Source organism: Podarcis pityusensis (assembly GCF_964106645.2).
Source record: "Podarcis pityusensis genome assembly, chromosome: W".
NCBI lineage: Eukaryota > Metazoa > Chordata > Lepidosauria > Squamata > Lacertidae > Podarcis > Podarcis pityusensis.
The window spans coordinates 21,260,767-21,275,023 of record NC_138045.1 but is presented as its reverse complement, the minus strand read 5'-3'; the positions used below and the strand labels follow the sequence as shown (position 1 = coordinate 21,275,023).

General features: G+C 41.5%; 1 protein-coding gene across 1 annotated transcript in view; it reads right to left on the bottom strand.

Moving 5' to 3' along the window:
- Positions 1–14,257, bottom strand: part of LOC308467638 (nuclear pore complex protein Nup214-like) — a 254,499-nt gene that overhangs the window by 163,728 nt on the left and 76,514 nt on the right. Inside the window, exons 18-20 of the mRNA XM_080989369.1 lie at positions 6,490–6,593; positions 4,905–5,087; positions 1,236–1,318 (exon numbers count right to left, since the gene is read on the bottom strand). Coding sequence (XP_080845495.1) covers positions 1,236–1,318; positions 4,905–5,087; positions 6,490–6,593 — 370 coding nt within the window. The remainder of the gene's footprint in view (positions 1–1,235; positions 1,319–4,904; positions 5,088–6,489; positions 6,594–14,257) is intronic.

Genomic DNA, 14,257 nt, shown 5'->3' with positions numbered 1-14,257 from the left:
GTGACAGCAGCAAGCGATCACTGAAATGTGTTCTGCTACACAACGGCAACCAGTTTGCCTCTATACCCCTGGCTCACTCAAGTATACTGAAGAACTATGAAGCGGTGAAGTATGTGCTGGAGAAAATTGGTTATGATCAGCATAAGTGGTTTATTTGTGTTGACCTGAAGATGGTGAACTTTTTGTTGGGACAACAGTCTGGCTTCACCAAGTACCCATGTTTTCTGTGCATGTGGGATAGTAGGGACCGTGCTCAGCATTACACGAAGAAGGACCGGCCTGTGCGGGAGGAATTGGTGCCTTGCAGAAAAAGGAACGTCATCAACGACCCTCTGGTGGACAGAGACAGAATACGCTTCCCACCACTGCACATCAAGCTCGGCTTAATCAAGCAGTTCACCAAGGCTCTGGACAAGGATGGTGACTGCTTCACTTACTTGTGCCAGGCTTTTCCAGGATTGACCATGGAGAAGTTGAAAGCTGGCATCTTTGACGGTCCTCAGATCCGTCAGCTCATCAGAGATCCAGAGTTCGGAAACTCAATGAACGAAGTGGAACTGGAAGCGAGGAAGGCATTTGTTCTGGTAGTGAAGAACTTTCTGGGCAACAATAAGGCCAGAAACTACGCAGAACTTGTCAACAACATGCTGACTGCTTTCAGAAACCTGGGCTGCAACATGAGCGTCAAGATGCACTACCTCTTTTCACATATGGACCCGTTTCCTGAGAACCTGGGTTCAATGAGTGACGAGCAGGGGGAGAGATTCCATCAGGACATGAAAGAGATGGAGACCAGGTATCAGGGTCGCTGGGACGCAGTCATGATGGCTGACTACTGTTGGACTCTGAAGAGAGACCTCCCTGCCACTGAGCATTCCAGGAGTTCCAAGAAACGGAAGTTCAAGCCCTGAAGTTTGAAAAATGGTGAAGGAACGTGCAGTTTACGTGTACTTACCTTTATCAATGCCCACCATTCAGTTTACAGTAAACCTGACCTGATGGAGAGAAACGGATGCCATTTCCTGATTCAGCAGTGCAATAATACCCTAAATCAGTTGTAGAAATCTAGACAACATTCAAAAAGTAAAAAATTGTTGCCCAGTGTTATTATACAGTAATCAAGACCGATGATTATCTCTGCAATGATTTCCTAAAGTGTGCTTGTTACACAGAAAACAAACCCACACACATTAGCACTACACAAGGACAGGACAACAGACCAATGTAGTCACTACCTGGTGATTTTGAAGTTCTGGTGGAAGGTTGAAGAGTAGCTTTTGTCAAGGCGTTACTTAGGCTCTCCAGTTCACTGTCAAGGCTGAGTTGATGAGAGTTAGAAAAGCAGCAGGGAGGGAAAGGCGAAAAAAAGAAGCCAGGCATCAATCAGATCCTATTTACTGTTTCTGAAGAACTCAAAAAGCACAACTAATGTTGGATTCTTGGCGCAGAAATGAGCCATGGCAGAAATGTGGTCTCAGCAACTTAAAATTAGCTAAAGGCAAAACTAAAATATTTATGGGGATGAACCCAACATTAGTCCTACTTAGAGTATACCTATCTAAATTAATGGACATGGCTGATTTCGTTAAATTTCAATGTCTCTACTTGGAATGCAGCTTGGCTGAATACCAATTTTAGCTCAATTTTCATGCACTGCAGTACGATTTTAGTTCATATACAAACCAGGGGCATCTACAGCAACATTTATCAAAGCTCTTCCTCAGATGATGGAAAAGAAACTGAAGCAAAAAATGTAATACTATGATGAGGTGCAGGGGAAGACACTAAGTTGCCAATGCATCTTACCTATATGCTTACTGACACTTAGAAGAGGAAAAATATGACCGTATTTTATTTAACAACAATATAGCACTTAATTGTAAATGGAACCTCTAAGTGGCTTACAAAAAGTAAAGCAAAAACAATAAAATTACCTGGTTTGATTAACCCTATACACACACACACTGCCTGATTGTAATAAATAAAACCTTGAAGCAGTTTAAAAGAAATAGTAAAATTAGCATTACAAAACCCAAAACAAAATTTAAAACCTTTTAAAAGAAATAACAATTAAAGAGCAATTAAAGAGAGATTAAAGCATGTACATTTGGGAGATGCTTGCCTTATGTGTGGCAGTGAGGCCTTGGACCATTGGCTGTAGTGAGGACTGCAGGGCCTGCTCCCTTCCAAGGCCTTTTCCAGCTGGCCCAGGGGTTGCCAGGAGCTGAAGCGGCCTCAGAGTAAGCAAACAAGCGGGCGAGAGAGCCCAGCCAGCCAGTCCGACAGCCCTTGCTGTTGGGAATGGAGAGACAAGTGGGAGGCTGAGCAGGCAGGCATTGCACTGGCCTTTCTTGTGCTTGCTGTGTGCAAGGCTTGCCTGGAAGCTGAGTGTCCAGTGCCGAAGGGGAGCCTTTCCACCATGCATGCCCGGCAGTGACCACTGTTGCCTCTCAAGGTGAATAAGGGGCTGGCCTCATGTTCACCTTTGGCCAGTCTCAGTTGGGCTAAGGCTGGGGGAATCCTCTTCCCAGGCCCCTGCACGGCAGCGTGAGGAGGCAACTCTCTTTGGGATGGGGGGGTGGAGTTCAGAGACTAGGGGTGGTGGTGGCAGCTGCTTGGAGGACTCCCAAGGAGAGGGGAGAGGAAAGGAGGCTGAGGGAACACTCCACAAGGGAGGGTGTTTGGGAAAGGGTGAGAGGATGCTAGCCCTTCAGGCAAGGGGTGACATAACTTGGGCTCCTGAGCCCCACAGGGGTGCTGCAGAAAGAATGTAGTTGGTCAAGGGAGCTGTGGACTCAAAAAGGTTGAAAACCTCTAGGTTAGGGGATCCCGGACAGGCCACATGGCATGCACACACTGAGCTCAGTCCTTCAACAGAGGGGAATGGGGGCTGCTACTGTCAGTACGCCTTTGAGCCGATGCCAGTGACTGGGCTCAACAACTGGTTCTGCCCTGACTGGGCTAGGCAAACTGGAGCACTTCCAGAGACCTTCCAATCCTGGAAAGCAGGTCTAAGTGCACTGGACCCACAACTGTGAGTTGTGAGTACCAAAGTCAGCAGAGTATGAACAACATGGAACAAAGCTGTGAACCATAACTTCTTTATTTTCTAATAGCTGCTACAAACTAAAAACTAAAGAGCTACTGGCTTGCATGAGTGTTACAGCTCTCACTCAGCCATCTAATCTCTACATAGATAACACACAGACTCTCCACAGAGTCAGGCAGGAGGGAAGAAGCGAAGAGCAGTTTTCGCCCCCTTCTTTCTGAAAACATCAGGAGATTCTTACAATGGGAGGGGGTGGAAATATCAACAGCTACTATGCCTGCCCCCACGTCCAAGCATCCAAAGCCTGAAACAATCACTTCAGTTTTCCCATAAATAGAGCTGGATTTGCAGGCATTTACTGTTTTAAATTTTTTTTAAAAAAAAAACAACCAGTAGGGAATCTTTGATCCTCAAGATGTTCTGAACAATGACTCCCACCACCCACCCCTTGGCTATTGGCCAGGGGTGGATGGTAGCTGTAGTTCAACCACATTTGGAGGGCCAAAGGTCCCCCACCACCTGTTTTATGAGAACTCTTTATGTAGGCTGGCTTCCAGTGAACTCAGCTACTGTAAATATTGAGTAGAGAGGGGCCTTTTTTAGCTCACAGCTCTTAACCACTACGCTATTCTATTTAGACATTTAAGTACATCTGGAGAGAGAAAAGCAAGCAACTCACAGGAAACTAGTGTTTACAGGCATATTCCTTTGAGGAACACTAAACTGGCCAGCAGGACAAGAAGATCCACCTGCATTATCAGTTAGAAGAGGTTGGATTCCAAGTTCTGTGAGTGGAATCTGCTCATGGAATGGACTTTTCCACCTCCTTCCCTCTAACTTGAGTCCCTTACACATCATAAAAGCCGCCCTGATATGTTATTCTTTGTGGGGAGGGGACTCCCATAGTACAGAATGTGGTACTTGGGGATGGGGAAGGTAGTGGTGAAATCTGAACACCTCAAAGCCCCCTGGGCAAATGGAAGCACCTTCTAGACATGTAAAGACGTATGACTGTGCTCAGTATAAAGGACGGTGGGATACGGTTTCTAGCAGAATCCACGGACTAAAAGTCACCGTCATTCAAATTGAACAGACACAGAGAGCTGGATAGGGCTGGTGAGGGGTTGGAGGAGTGTGGGGGTGGAACATGGATCAACACAGGTATCCGTTTCAGTCCACAATCCCTGAAATCTCAAAAGCCTACTTAGTTTGTCTCACTGCCAAGTTCTCTATTATTCACCAGCACCCTTTGGGGCCTTAAGCACTAGATACACGCTCTTTAAAAAAAGTATGTACACACACACAAGCTTTCCATTCCATCTACAGTGGTACCTTGGGTTACAGACGCTTCAGGTTACAGACTCCACTAACCCAGAAATAGTACCTCGGGTTAAGAACTTTGCTTCAGGATGAGAACAGAAATCGCGCGGTGGCGGCGCAGCGGCAGCGGGAGGCCCCATTAGCTAAAGTGGAGCTTCAGGTTAAGAACAGTTTCAGGTTAAGAAAGGACCTCCAGAACGAATTAAGTTCTTAACCTGAGGTACCACTGTAGACCCAAACACAAGGAAGGAAAATGTGGCTTACATCTAACATTAGACCCATTGAAATTAACAGACATAACCAACATAAATCCATTAATTTCAATGGATGGTGTTCAACTCAAATAGTAGACCTCTTGAAATCAATGGACCTAATTTAGTTATCTTCATTCTTTTCAGTGTCTACGCTGAGCAAAAATTAGGTTGGACACAATGTTCCTTCTTTGGCAAAGCTTTGGACCCAGCACTCAGACGAACCAATGCACTGCAGAGGGGGAAAGCAAAGCTGCTTGGGGGGTTTCTTGAGCAATGCCCACCTTTGTATGCTGCTGCTAGAAGAGGTGGTAGTGGATAGGCTCCACCACAGCGTCTGATTGTACAAGCGGAGCTCCTGCAGGCTGCCCACCAAATTCTTCAGCCGTTTCAGCTGCTGGTCAATAATCTCCCAGTTCTTGGTGACGGCGTTGAAGAGAGTCTCGCGCTCAGGTACCAGTAAGCGCCTATTTGGAAAAGGAAAAACCAGAAACCAAATTTCAACAGGGAGAGAAAGAGAGAGGCAAAAGAACAGAGAACAACACAACAAAAAAAATGCAAACATTTAAAGAACAATGTCATATATTAAAACAGTTAAAAGGAGTACCAACACAAATGCAGATTGTAAATGGTAGGTCAGAGAATAACGCTACAAATATCTGCAGATGGAGACCACAGGAAGGGAGTGCTCGTGTCCTTAAATGCTGCTTATCGGTTTCCTACAGGCATCTGGTTGGCCACCGTGAGAACAGGATGGACCATTGGCATAAACCAGCAGGGCTTTTCTTATAAGGGATTTTGTTTTGTTTTATAATACCATCGAATTGTAGAACTGAGGAAGTGGAAGGGACCCAGAGGGTCATCTGGTCCAACTCCCTGCAATGCAAGAATCTCAACCCAGTCAGTCCCCTCATCCAATTTGAAACCTGAAACTGGACTCTGCTTAGCTTTGAAAATGTGCCAGCAGTTTTATTACTGCACCAACTGGGATTTGTTATTATGCTAGATATTTGTGTTTTTATGTTGCAAACCGCACTATGATATTTGAATGAAGGGTGAAATAAATAATATATTCTCTTGAAAGGCTAGTTGGAAGAGGAAGGTCTTCAACAGGAGCAGAGAAGGAAACAGAGAGGGTGACTGCCCTTACATTGCAGCAGAGGATTCCATAAAGCAGCCCCCCTACACTAAAGACCCAATTCCTACCTCATACAGAACTCCTGGGTTAGATGATTATGCACAGGAGGCCAGACCAACCATATGCTGGGAATGCTCTAGCTCCAGACTTCTGATCAGGAAGCTGGACTAGAAAGTGGCCTTCAGGGGGGTCCTCCTGTTGGCTATTTGCAGTTTAGTAGCGCTGCAGAGCGCTTGCTGGGGAGACCATGCATTAAAAAGGGACTCAAAAATAACTTAAACAAGGTTTTAATAACAAAAACTCCTTATACACTAAATACATCAACAACAAACCAGACCCAACCACCAACCCATTCCCCCAAGGTGAGGAGGGAGCTAGGTGCTGCTCCTTATATACTATGCCCAAATGCTGACACAGCTTAATTAACACAACCTAGCAGCACCTGCTATGTTTCACAGCTGTAAGACTGGGTCTCGTTATTTGCCCTGGCCCTTAAAGACATACACAACTTGTGAAACAATAATGAACCTTCACATTTTACAGTGACCATTCAACACCTCCAACCAACCCTGTGGTTAAAGGATAGCAAATGAGGTGAACCTGGAGCCTGAACTATTCCTTAAGTGAAACTAATAACCTGATATTTTTGATGGGAAACAGGGAGCTCAGCCTCGAGAAGACACTTGGTTTTTTGAGTATCACTTAGCTAAGAAGTAAGCTTTAAAACTCACTTCTGCTTTTTTTGGTGTTTCAGGTGCCGATCCCACTCCAAATCCAGGACATCGTTCACATCCTGAACAGCAAATTTCACGTACTGGTGTAAGCGCCGGATTTCCTGCCCAGAAAAAAAGAGGGTGGGGAATTTAGAATCATTTTTAATCTACTCAGGACACTATACAAGTGTGTGTGTGTGTGTGTGTGTGTGTGTGTGTGTGTGTGTGTGGTGTTTCAGAAATTATTAGGATTATCAAGAGTTTACAACCATACTGATTTGGTTTCCTTCTGTGGTTAATGACAGACTGTGATTTATCTAGATTTCAATGAGGCTTCTGGCACCCAGTTGAGGAAAGGTGGGGCAGGATGCATAAATAACCAAAGAATTAGTGCAAACAACCTTAGAGAAGGCATTTATTTAAAAACATTTCTATCTTCTCTGACCCGGCTTTAGCCTTATTGGTGATTGGGCAGTCTGAGGATACTAAAATAGTCCAATCAGAAACTTGCAGCTTCACATCTGGAACTAGCCAATCACTGGAAGACACTGGAGCTTTTGGAAAGGCTGGTTGGCTGGGATTTGGGAAAAAGCATTGTTAGAGGGCTTGACGTACCATAGTAGAGTACAAAGAAGTTTGCAGAAATAAAGGATGAATTTGAGAAAACCAGGGTGTCTTTCTTGATTTATGTAAACCAGATCTGTCCTCCCTCAGCCTGCACCTCACTCTGCTGCATGCCTAGACCTGTCTCAAGCCTAACTCACAGTGGTGCTGGGAGGGCAAAGTGAACCTTCAAGCATTTTGTATACTGAAAAGGGTTATTTAATGATGGAAGTGGTTTCAAGAAAATGGGGCCAAAGTGGAAAGGGCTGTTGCTGTTCATGGGCTCCAAAGAGTCATCTGATTGGCCACTGTGAGAAAAGGATGCTGAGCCAGACAGGCCTTCAGTCGAATCCAGCCAGATTCTGCTTAACTATATCACGTTACAAATCTAGAGTCACATCTTTATTCAAGCAACATTGACTCAATGCCCTATTTTAATTTAGATGTGCCATTTGGGGAAGATGATTATTGCCTGCAGGGGGCCTGCTGGAGCCTCAACTGGTGTGCATGAATGATTGAAAATTGTCCCCAAAAAGGCTTCTTTAGTTTAATGAATGTGCTTGTTCCACTGGCTTCAGAGCTCAGAAGGGCTGCGGAAGATATTGATTTGCTGGCTGCTACACTTGTAGGGAGAGATGGCAGCTGCTTTTGGCAAAGATGTGTTGCTATTTTGAAGAGCATTGTCAAAAGTGTGTGTGTGTGTGTGTGTGAGAGAGAGAGAGAGAGAGAGAGAGAGGGAGAGAGAAATGCCTCAATATTAATTTCTTATAGCAAAAAAAAAGGCAGTATGCCTCTGATTCACTGGGCAACAATTTTTTACTTTTTGAATGTTGTCTAGATTTCTACAACTGCTTTAGGGTATTTTTGCATCAGGAAATGGCATCTGTTTCTCTCCATCAGGTCAGGTTTTTGTGCTATGTTGATTTGAAAAAAATCAGATCTTGTGACAAAATCGATTACATTTTTGTGGCATTATCAGCTGATTTTTGTCAACACATCTCATCCTAAATATGTTTTTAAGATAAAAAAATGTTTTTCCAACAACATATATTGATTACCTGATAGAAACATCGATTACTGTAAACTGAATGGTGGGCATTGATTTTTTTTTCAATTTTTCTTTATTAATTTTCATACACACATATACACACACATATGTACAGAAAATAAATTCTTCACCGGAAAAGAAACAATAATAAGAACAACATAACTTAATTATAAGAAAACAAAAAAAAACAACACAAAGACGAACATGTAAATTATTGACTTCCCTCCACCTCAGTTTTGGGTTATGTAATACATTTTCCCCCGCAGATTTTCTTTAAAAATTTTGTATGTCGAGGGGTTATATTAAGCCTACTGTGATCTTTGGATTTTTAAAATCTACTTCAATATAGGTTATGAATTTATTCCATTCTTTAATAAACTTTGTTTCTTTCTGGTCTCTAATTTTTTGTGTTAATTTTGCCAATTCTGAATATTCAAATAATTTACTTTGCCAATCTCTTACTGTTGGGATATTGGTTGATTTCCAATTTTGGGCGATTAAAATTCTAGCAGCTGTTGTTGCGTACTGGAATAAGGTCTGGTCCTCTTTCTTAATTTCATTGCCAATCATTCCCAGAAGAAAATTTTCAGGTTTTTTAACAAAAGTATATTTAAACATTTTTTTTAGTTCATTATAAATGAGCTCCCAGAAGTTCTTGATTTTTTCACAAGTCCACCACATGTGGTAAAAACTACCTTCCTTGTTTTTACACCTCCAGCACATTTTATCTCCATTCTTATAGATTTTCCCTAATTTTACAGGGGTGATGTACCATCTGTACATCATTTTTTCCATGTTTTCTCTTAAGGCAACACAAGCAGTGAACTTCATATCTTTATTCCAGAGCTTAATCCAACTATTGTATTCCAAATTATATCCCAGATCTATCGCCCATTTCACCATAACTTCTTTTATTTCCTCGTCCTTAGTATCCCATTCTAACAGTTGATTATACATTTTTGATAAGAGTTTTGAATTTCCTTCCAGTATTTCTATCTGGAATCTTGATTTTTTTCCGTTTATCCCGATCTTTTTATCTTCTGTCCACAGTGCATTAATTTGATGGAATTGTAACCAACTCATTAATTTATCTCCTAGTCCTTCATACGTTTTGATCTGCCAACCTTTTTCTGTTCTCACCAATAAATCTTCATATGTCCATCTCTTACCTTCTATGTTTGTTTTTTTAATTGTTAAAATATCTATTGGTGACAACCACCAGGGAGTTTTCCTTTCAAGAAGATTTTTATTTCTTTCCCAAACCTCTAGCAGAGGTCCTCTAATGATGTGACTGGAGAATTCTTTATGTACTTTTGCTTTATTATGCCACAAATATGCGTGCCAACCGAATCTGGTGTTAAAGCCTTCTAAATCTAGTAGGTCAGTGTTTTTTATTACAATCCATTCTTTAATCCAACAGAGGCATGAGGCCTCGTAATACAGTTTCAAATTTGGTACCGCAAAACCTCCTCTTTCTCTTCTATCTGTAAGCAATTTAAATTTAATTCTAGGCCTTTTCCCCTGCCAAATGAATTTAGATAAAATTTTCTGCCAATCTTTAAATACTTTGTTTCCTTTTATCACCGGAATATTTTGAAATAGAAATAACAACTTTGGAAGTATATTCATCTTAATTGCGGCCATTCTTCCTGACCATGATAATTTTATTCTGTTCCATATATCTAAATCTTTTTTAATTTCTTTCCAGGTTGTTTCATAATTGTCCGTCATTAAATTTATGTTCTTCATAGTTAGCCAAATTCCTGGGTATTTTACTTTTTTTACCGCTTTAATTCCAATTTTAGCCTCTAGCTGGTTTTTCATAGCTTCTTCCATGTTCTTCGTCATCATTTTAGTTTTTGATTTGTTTAACTTAAAACCCGATAACTTTCCAAATTCTTCTAACAATTCTATTACCTTATGGACACTTTTTTGTGGATCTTCTAATGATACCATCAGATCATCAGTGTATGCTTTCAGTTTGTATTCTTTTTTTCCAATTTTAATTCCACGTATTTCTGGAGTTGTTCTTATCTTATTTGCTATAATTTCTAGTATCATTATAAATAAAAGAGGTGATAGAGGGCACCCCTGTCTCGTACCCTTTGAAATTTCGAAATAATCAGTTAAATCATTATTAATAATCAATTTTGCTTTCTGGCTTGAGTAAATAGCTTTTATCCCTACTGTTTCTAGACATCTTACAAGGAATTGCCAAGACACATTATCGAAGGCCTTTTCGGCATCAATAAAAATTAGTGCCGCAGGTATTTCATTCTTGGCCTCTAGATATTCAATGATGTTAATTATATGTCTTATGTTGTCTTTTAATTGTCTATTGGGTAAGAATCCGACTTGATCTGTATGGATAAGGTTTCTTAAACATTTCTTAAGACGGTTGGCCATTACTTCCGCAAATAATTTATAATCATTATTTAATAATGATATTGGTCTGTAGTTTTTCATATCTAATTTATCTGTGTCAGGCTTAGATATTAATGTAATATAGGCTTCCTTCCATGAGTCTGGTGTCTTTCCGCCGCTTAAGATGTTATTCGCTACTTTGCACAGCACCGGGGCTAAATATTCCTCTAGAACTTTGTAGTATTTAGCTGAAAGGCCGTCAGGCCCTGGAGCCTTTCCTAATTTCATTCTTTTTATCGCATCCTGGATTTCTTCAATTTTTATAGGATTATTTAATTGTGTTATTTCTTCTTCTGTTAATCCTTTTAGTCTATTTTCTTCTAAATATTTCTTTATTTCTGTGCTGTCTTCTTTTTCTCCTTTATATAATTTTCCATAAAATTTGATGAAATTTTCCTTTATTTTCTTAGGTTCTTCCACAATTTGCTCTTCTATTCTTAATTTGTTGATCATATTTTGTTTTTTGTTTTTTCGTAATTGCAACGCTAATAATTTTCCGGTTTTATTTGCTGATTCAAAGAATTTTTGCTTCCATATCTTGATTCTCCATTCTACTTCTTGGCCTACTAAATTTGAGTATTGCGTTTGCAATATTCTATAAGTTTGTTTAACCTGCTCCTCAGTTGGATTTATTGCTAGTTTTCTTTCGCAATCTCTTAATTGATTATTTCTTCTTTTTTTTTTTGCTCTCTTAACTTTTTCCTATGGCTGTTCTGATTAATTAAAAATCCTCTTAACACTGCCTTACTGGCATCCCAAACTATCTCTATATTAGTCTCTTTATTTAAATTCATCTCAAAATATTCTTTTAACGTTCTTTTGGCCTTCTCAATTATTTCCTCATTTTCAAAAAGATAATCGTTCATTCTCCATCTGTATGTTCCTTGTAATCTGCTTTTTATCTCCAACGTTACTGAGCTATGATCTGAAAGAGTTCTGGGTTGGATTTCACATTTAAGTGCTCTTAATGTTAATTCTCTTGAGACCCATATTTGATCCAACCTGGCCCAACTTTGGTGTGGTTCTGACAGGTGTGTATATTGTTTCGTTGTTGGATTTTTATGTCTCCAGATGTCTATCAGATCTAGATTTTCCACCAGATTATTAAATGTTCTTGGTAATTTCCCCTGCTTAAGTTTTCTTCTTTTCACGCTTCTATCTAATTCAGGTGTTGGCACGGCATTCAAATCTCCAAGTAAAATCATCTTATGATCCTCCAATTCTGTTAGCATTGGTTCCAATTTTTTAAAGAATTCAGCTTTATTCATATTTGGTGCATAGACATTTATAACGTTAATCTTTTCTCCCTGATGGTTGATTTGTACTCCTAAGATCCTTCCTTCATCGTCCTTACATATTAATATTGGGTCCCATTTCTCCTTCACGTATATCACAACTCCTCTTTTTTTATTAGTGTCTGAATTAACAAACTCTACCCCCAACCTTTTATTTGCTAGTATATGTTTGTGTTTTTTTGCCATGTGTGTTTCCTGAAAACAGATCACATCATAATTTTTATTCTTTAACACCTTTTGAATTTTATTCCTTTTAGATTTTTCGTTCAAACCATTTACATTCCAGGACAGAACCTTTAACGACATTATATTGTTTGACTTTAATTTATATTCTAGTCAACCTCTTCTCCGTTAACTCTTCTTCTTCCTCCTCCTCTTCTTCTCCTCCTGCTGCTCCTTCCTCTTCCACTTCCTCTTCTTCCTCTTCTCTCTCTCTCTTTTGCTTCTCTGTGTTTTTTGCCTTCTTTTCCTTCCTCCTTTCTGTATATCTCCCTCCTCCTCCGTACCTTTCTTCCCCTTTTCCTAGCTCCTTCTCATATCTTCTCAAAAAATTTTCTGCTTCTTGTGTATCTGTCAATCTGAATCTTTTATCTTTATAATAGAAGGTAATTCCTTTGGGGAACTCCCATCTATATTGTATATTGTTTCTCTGTAAGACACTTACTATTTGTCGGTATCCTTGTCTTTTAAGCAAAAGTCTAATTGGTATTTCTTTGTATATAATAATTGTTCTGTTTTCAATTATTAATTTTTTTCGGTAACTTGTTCTTAATATCATATTTTTCATCTCAATTGAGTTGAAAATCATCAAACAATCACCAGGAGATTTTTTTAGTTTGAGCTGCTGGGATTTCACCCTTATTCTAAATGCGCTTTCTACAGTACAGGCTACTTCTTCCTCTTTTATTTCCAACCATTTTGCTAATTCTCTTATCATTTTTTCTTTTATATTCTCATGGATTTCTTCTTCTACTCCTCTGAATTTTAAATTGAGTTGTTTCTGACGCATTTCTGTCATAGCTAAGCTGTGATGGTGCTCCGTGCCCAAAGCTCAATGGCCACAATTATCAGACCTGGGCAAGGTACTGTGAGGGCCAGATGAGAAGGCTTGGTGTGTGGAAAACTATTTCTGAGGACCCCCCAGCCCCTTTGACAGATGAATGGGAGGCACAGGATTCAAGAGCCATGTGAATAATTTTGCTCTCGGTAGCTCCTGAAGAGTTAATCACCCTGGCTGGAAAGGCCAGTGCCCGTGAGATGTGGGAAGGGCTTAAGGCCTGTCATCTCCGACAAGAAGCTGGGTCTGTGTTGCTTTACTTCAGAAAGCTGCACAGGAAGCGTTTGGAGCCAGGGGAAGACCTTAGAGCCCATGTTTTACATTTGCAGCATCTCAGACAGGAATTGACTCATAGAGGTTTCAATATGCCTGAGTCTCTGTTTGCAATCCTTATCCTGGACTCCCTGGATGAAAGCTATCATGTTGTGGCAAGCCAGCTGGCAACTCTTCCTGCGCAGGACCTCACTGCTACAAAGGTTTTGGCGACCTTGCAAAACGAATATGATAGGAGTATTGCAGCTGAGTCAGCTTGTGCGCTTCAGGGGGAGCAATGTGAGACAGCATTCCAGCCTCCAGGGGGAGCCAAGGCGTTGGCAGCTGTGAAGTGCTGGAACTGTGGGAACCAAGGTCATTTTCAGAAATTTTGCCCAAAGACTGGAAATAAACAAAAGAAGAAGCCTGCAGATGGCCAGAAACAGAAGGGGGGTGGAAAGCCTAGGCCAATGAAAAACAAGGCTTTGTTTGTTAGCACTGCTTCTCCAAAGGCCAAAGGAAAATTTGTCGTCGATTCTGGAGCGACAAGGCACATTGTGATGGCCTGGGAATCCGATTCAGAGGCTGAACCGGAGGAATCCCAGCCTGCACAGGAGTCCCCGCCTCCAGGGCCGGCTGAACTGGGGCAGGGCCTTGATTCTGAAGCGCCTGCACCGGTGCCGGATCCTCAGGAGCAGGCACCAGGTGAATCCACTCTGGCTGCAGAGGTGGTTGAGGACTCAGTGCCTACAGGTGAGTCTCCCCCTGGGTCCAGTAACCCTTCAGCCTCTCCTGAACTGCAGAGGCTCAGGGCAGAGAGGCGAAGGGAACTGGTTTCTCCCAGGAGGAGTGCTCGCCTTAAGGCCAGGAGAGGCGGGTCTCCTGGGGGCCGGGACCGCCCCTGGCCTCAGAGAAGATAAAGGCCAGTCAGCCCGGTCCCAGGTTGCGGGAGCAACGTCGCTGATGAGCTGTTTCGGCCAGCATCCAGTCCTGTTCCCCCAGAGTTCCTGTCCTTGCCCGGCTTCTCGCTGTGGACCCTGCTTTGCCCGAGGAGGACTGTCTGGCGACCCTCAACTCAGGTCCTGGACCTCACCCCACGGTAACCTC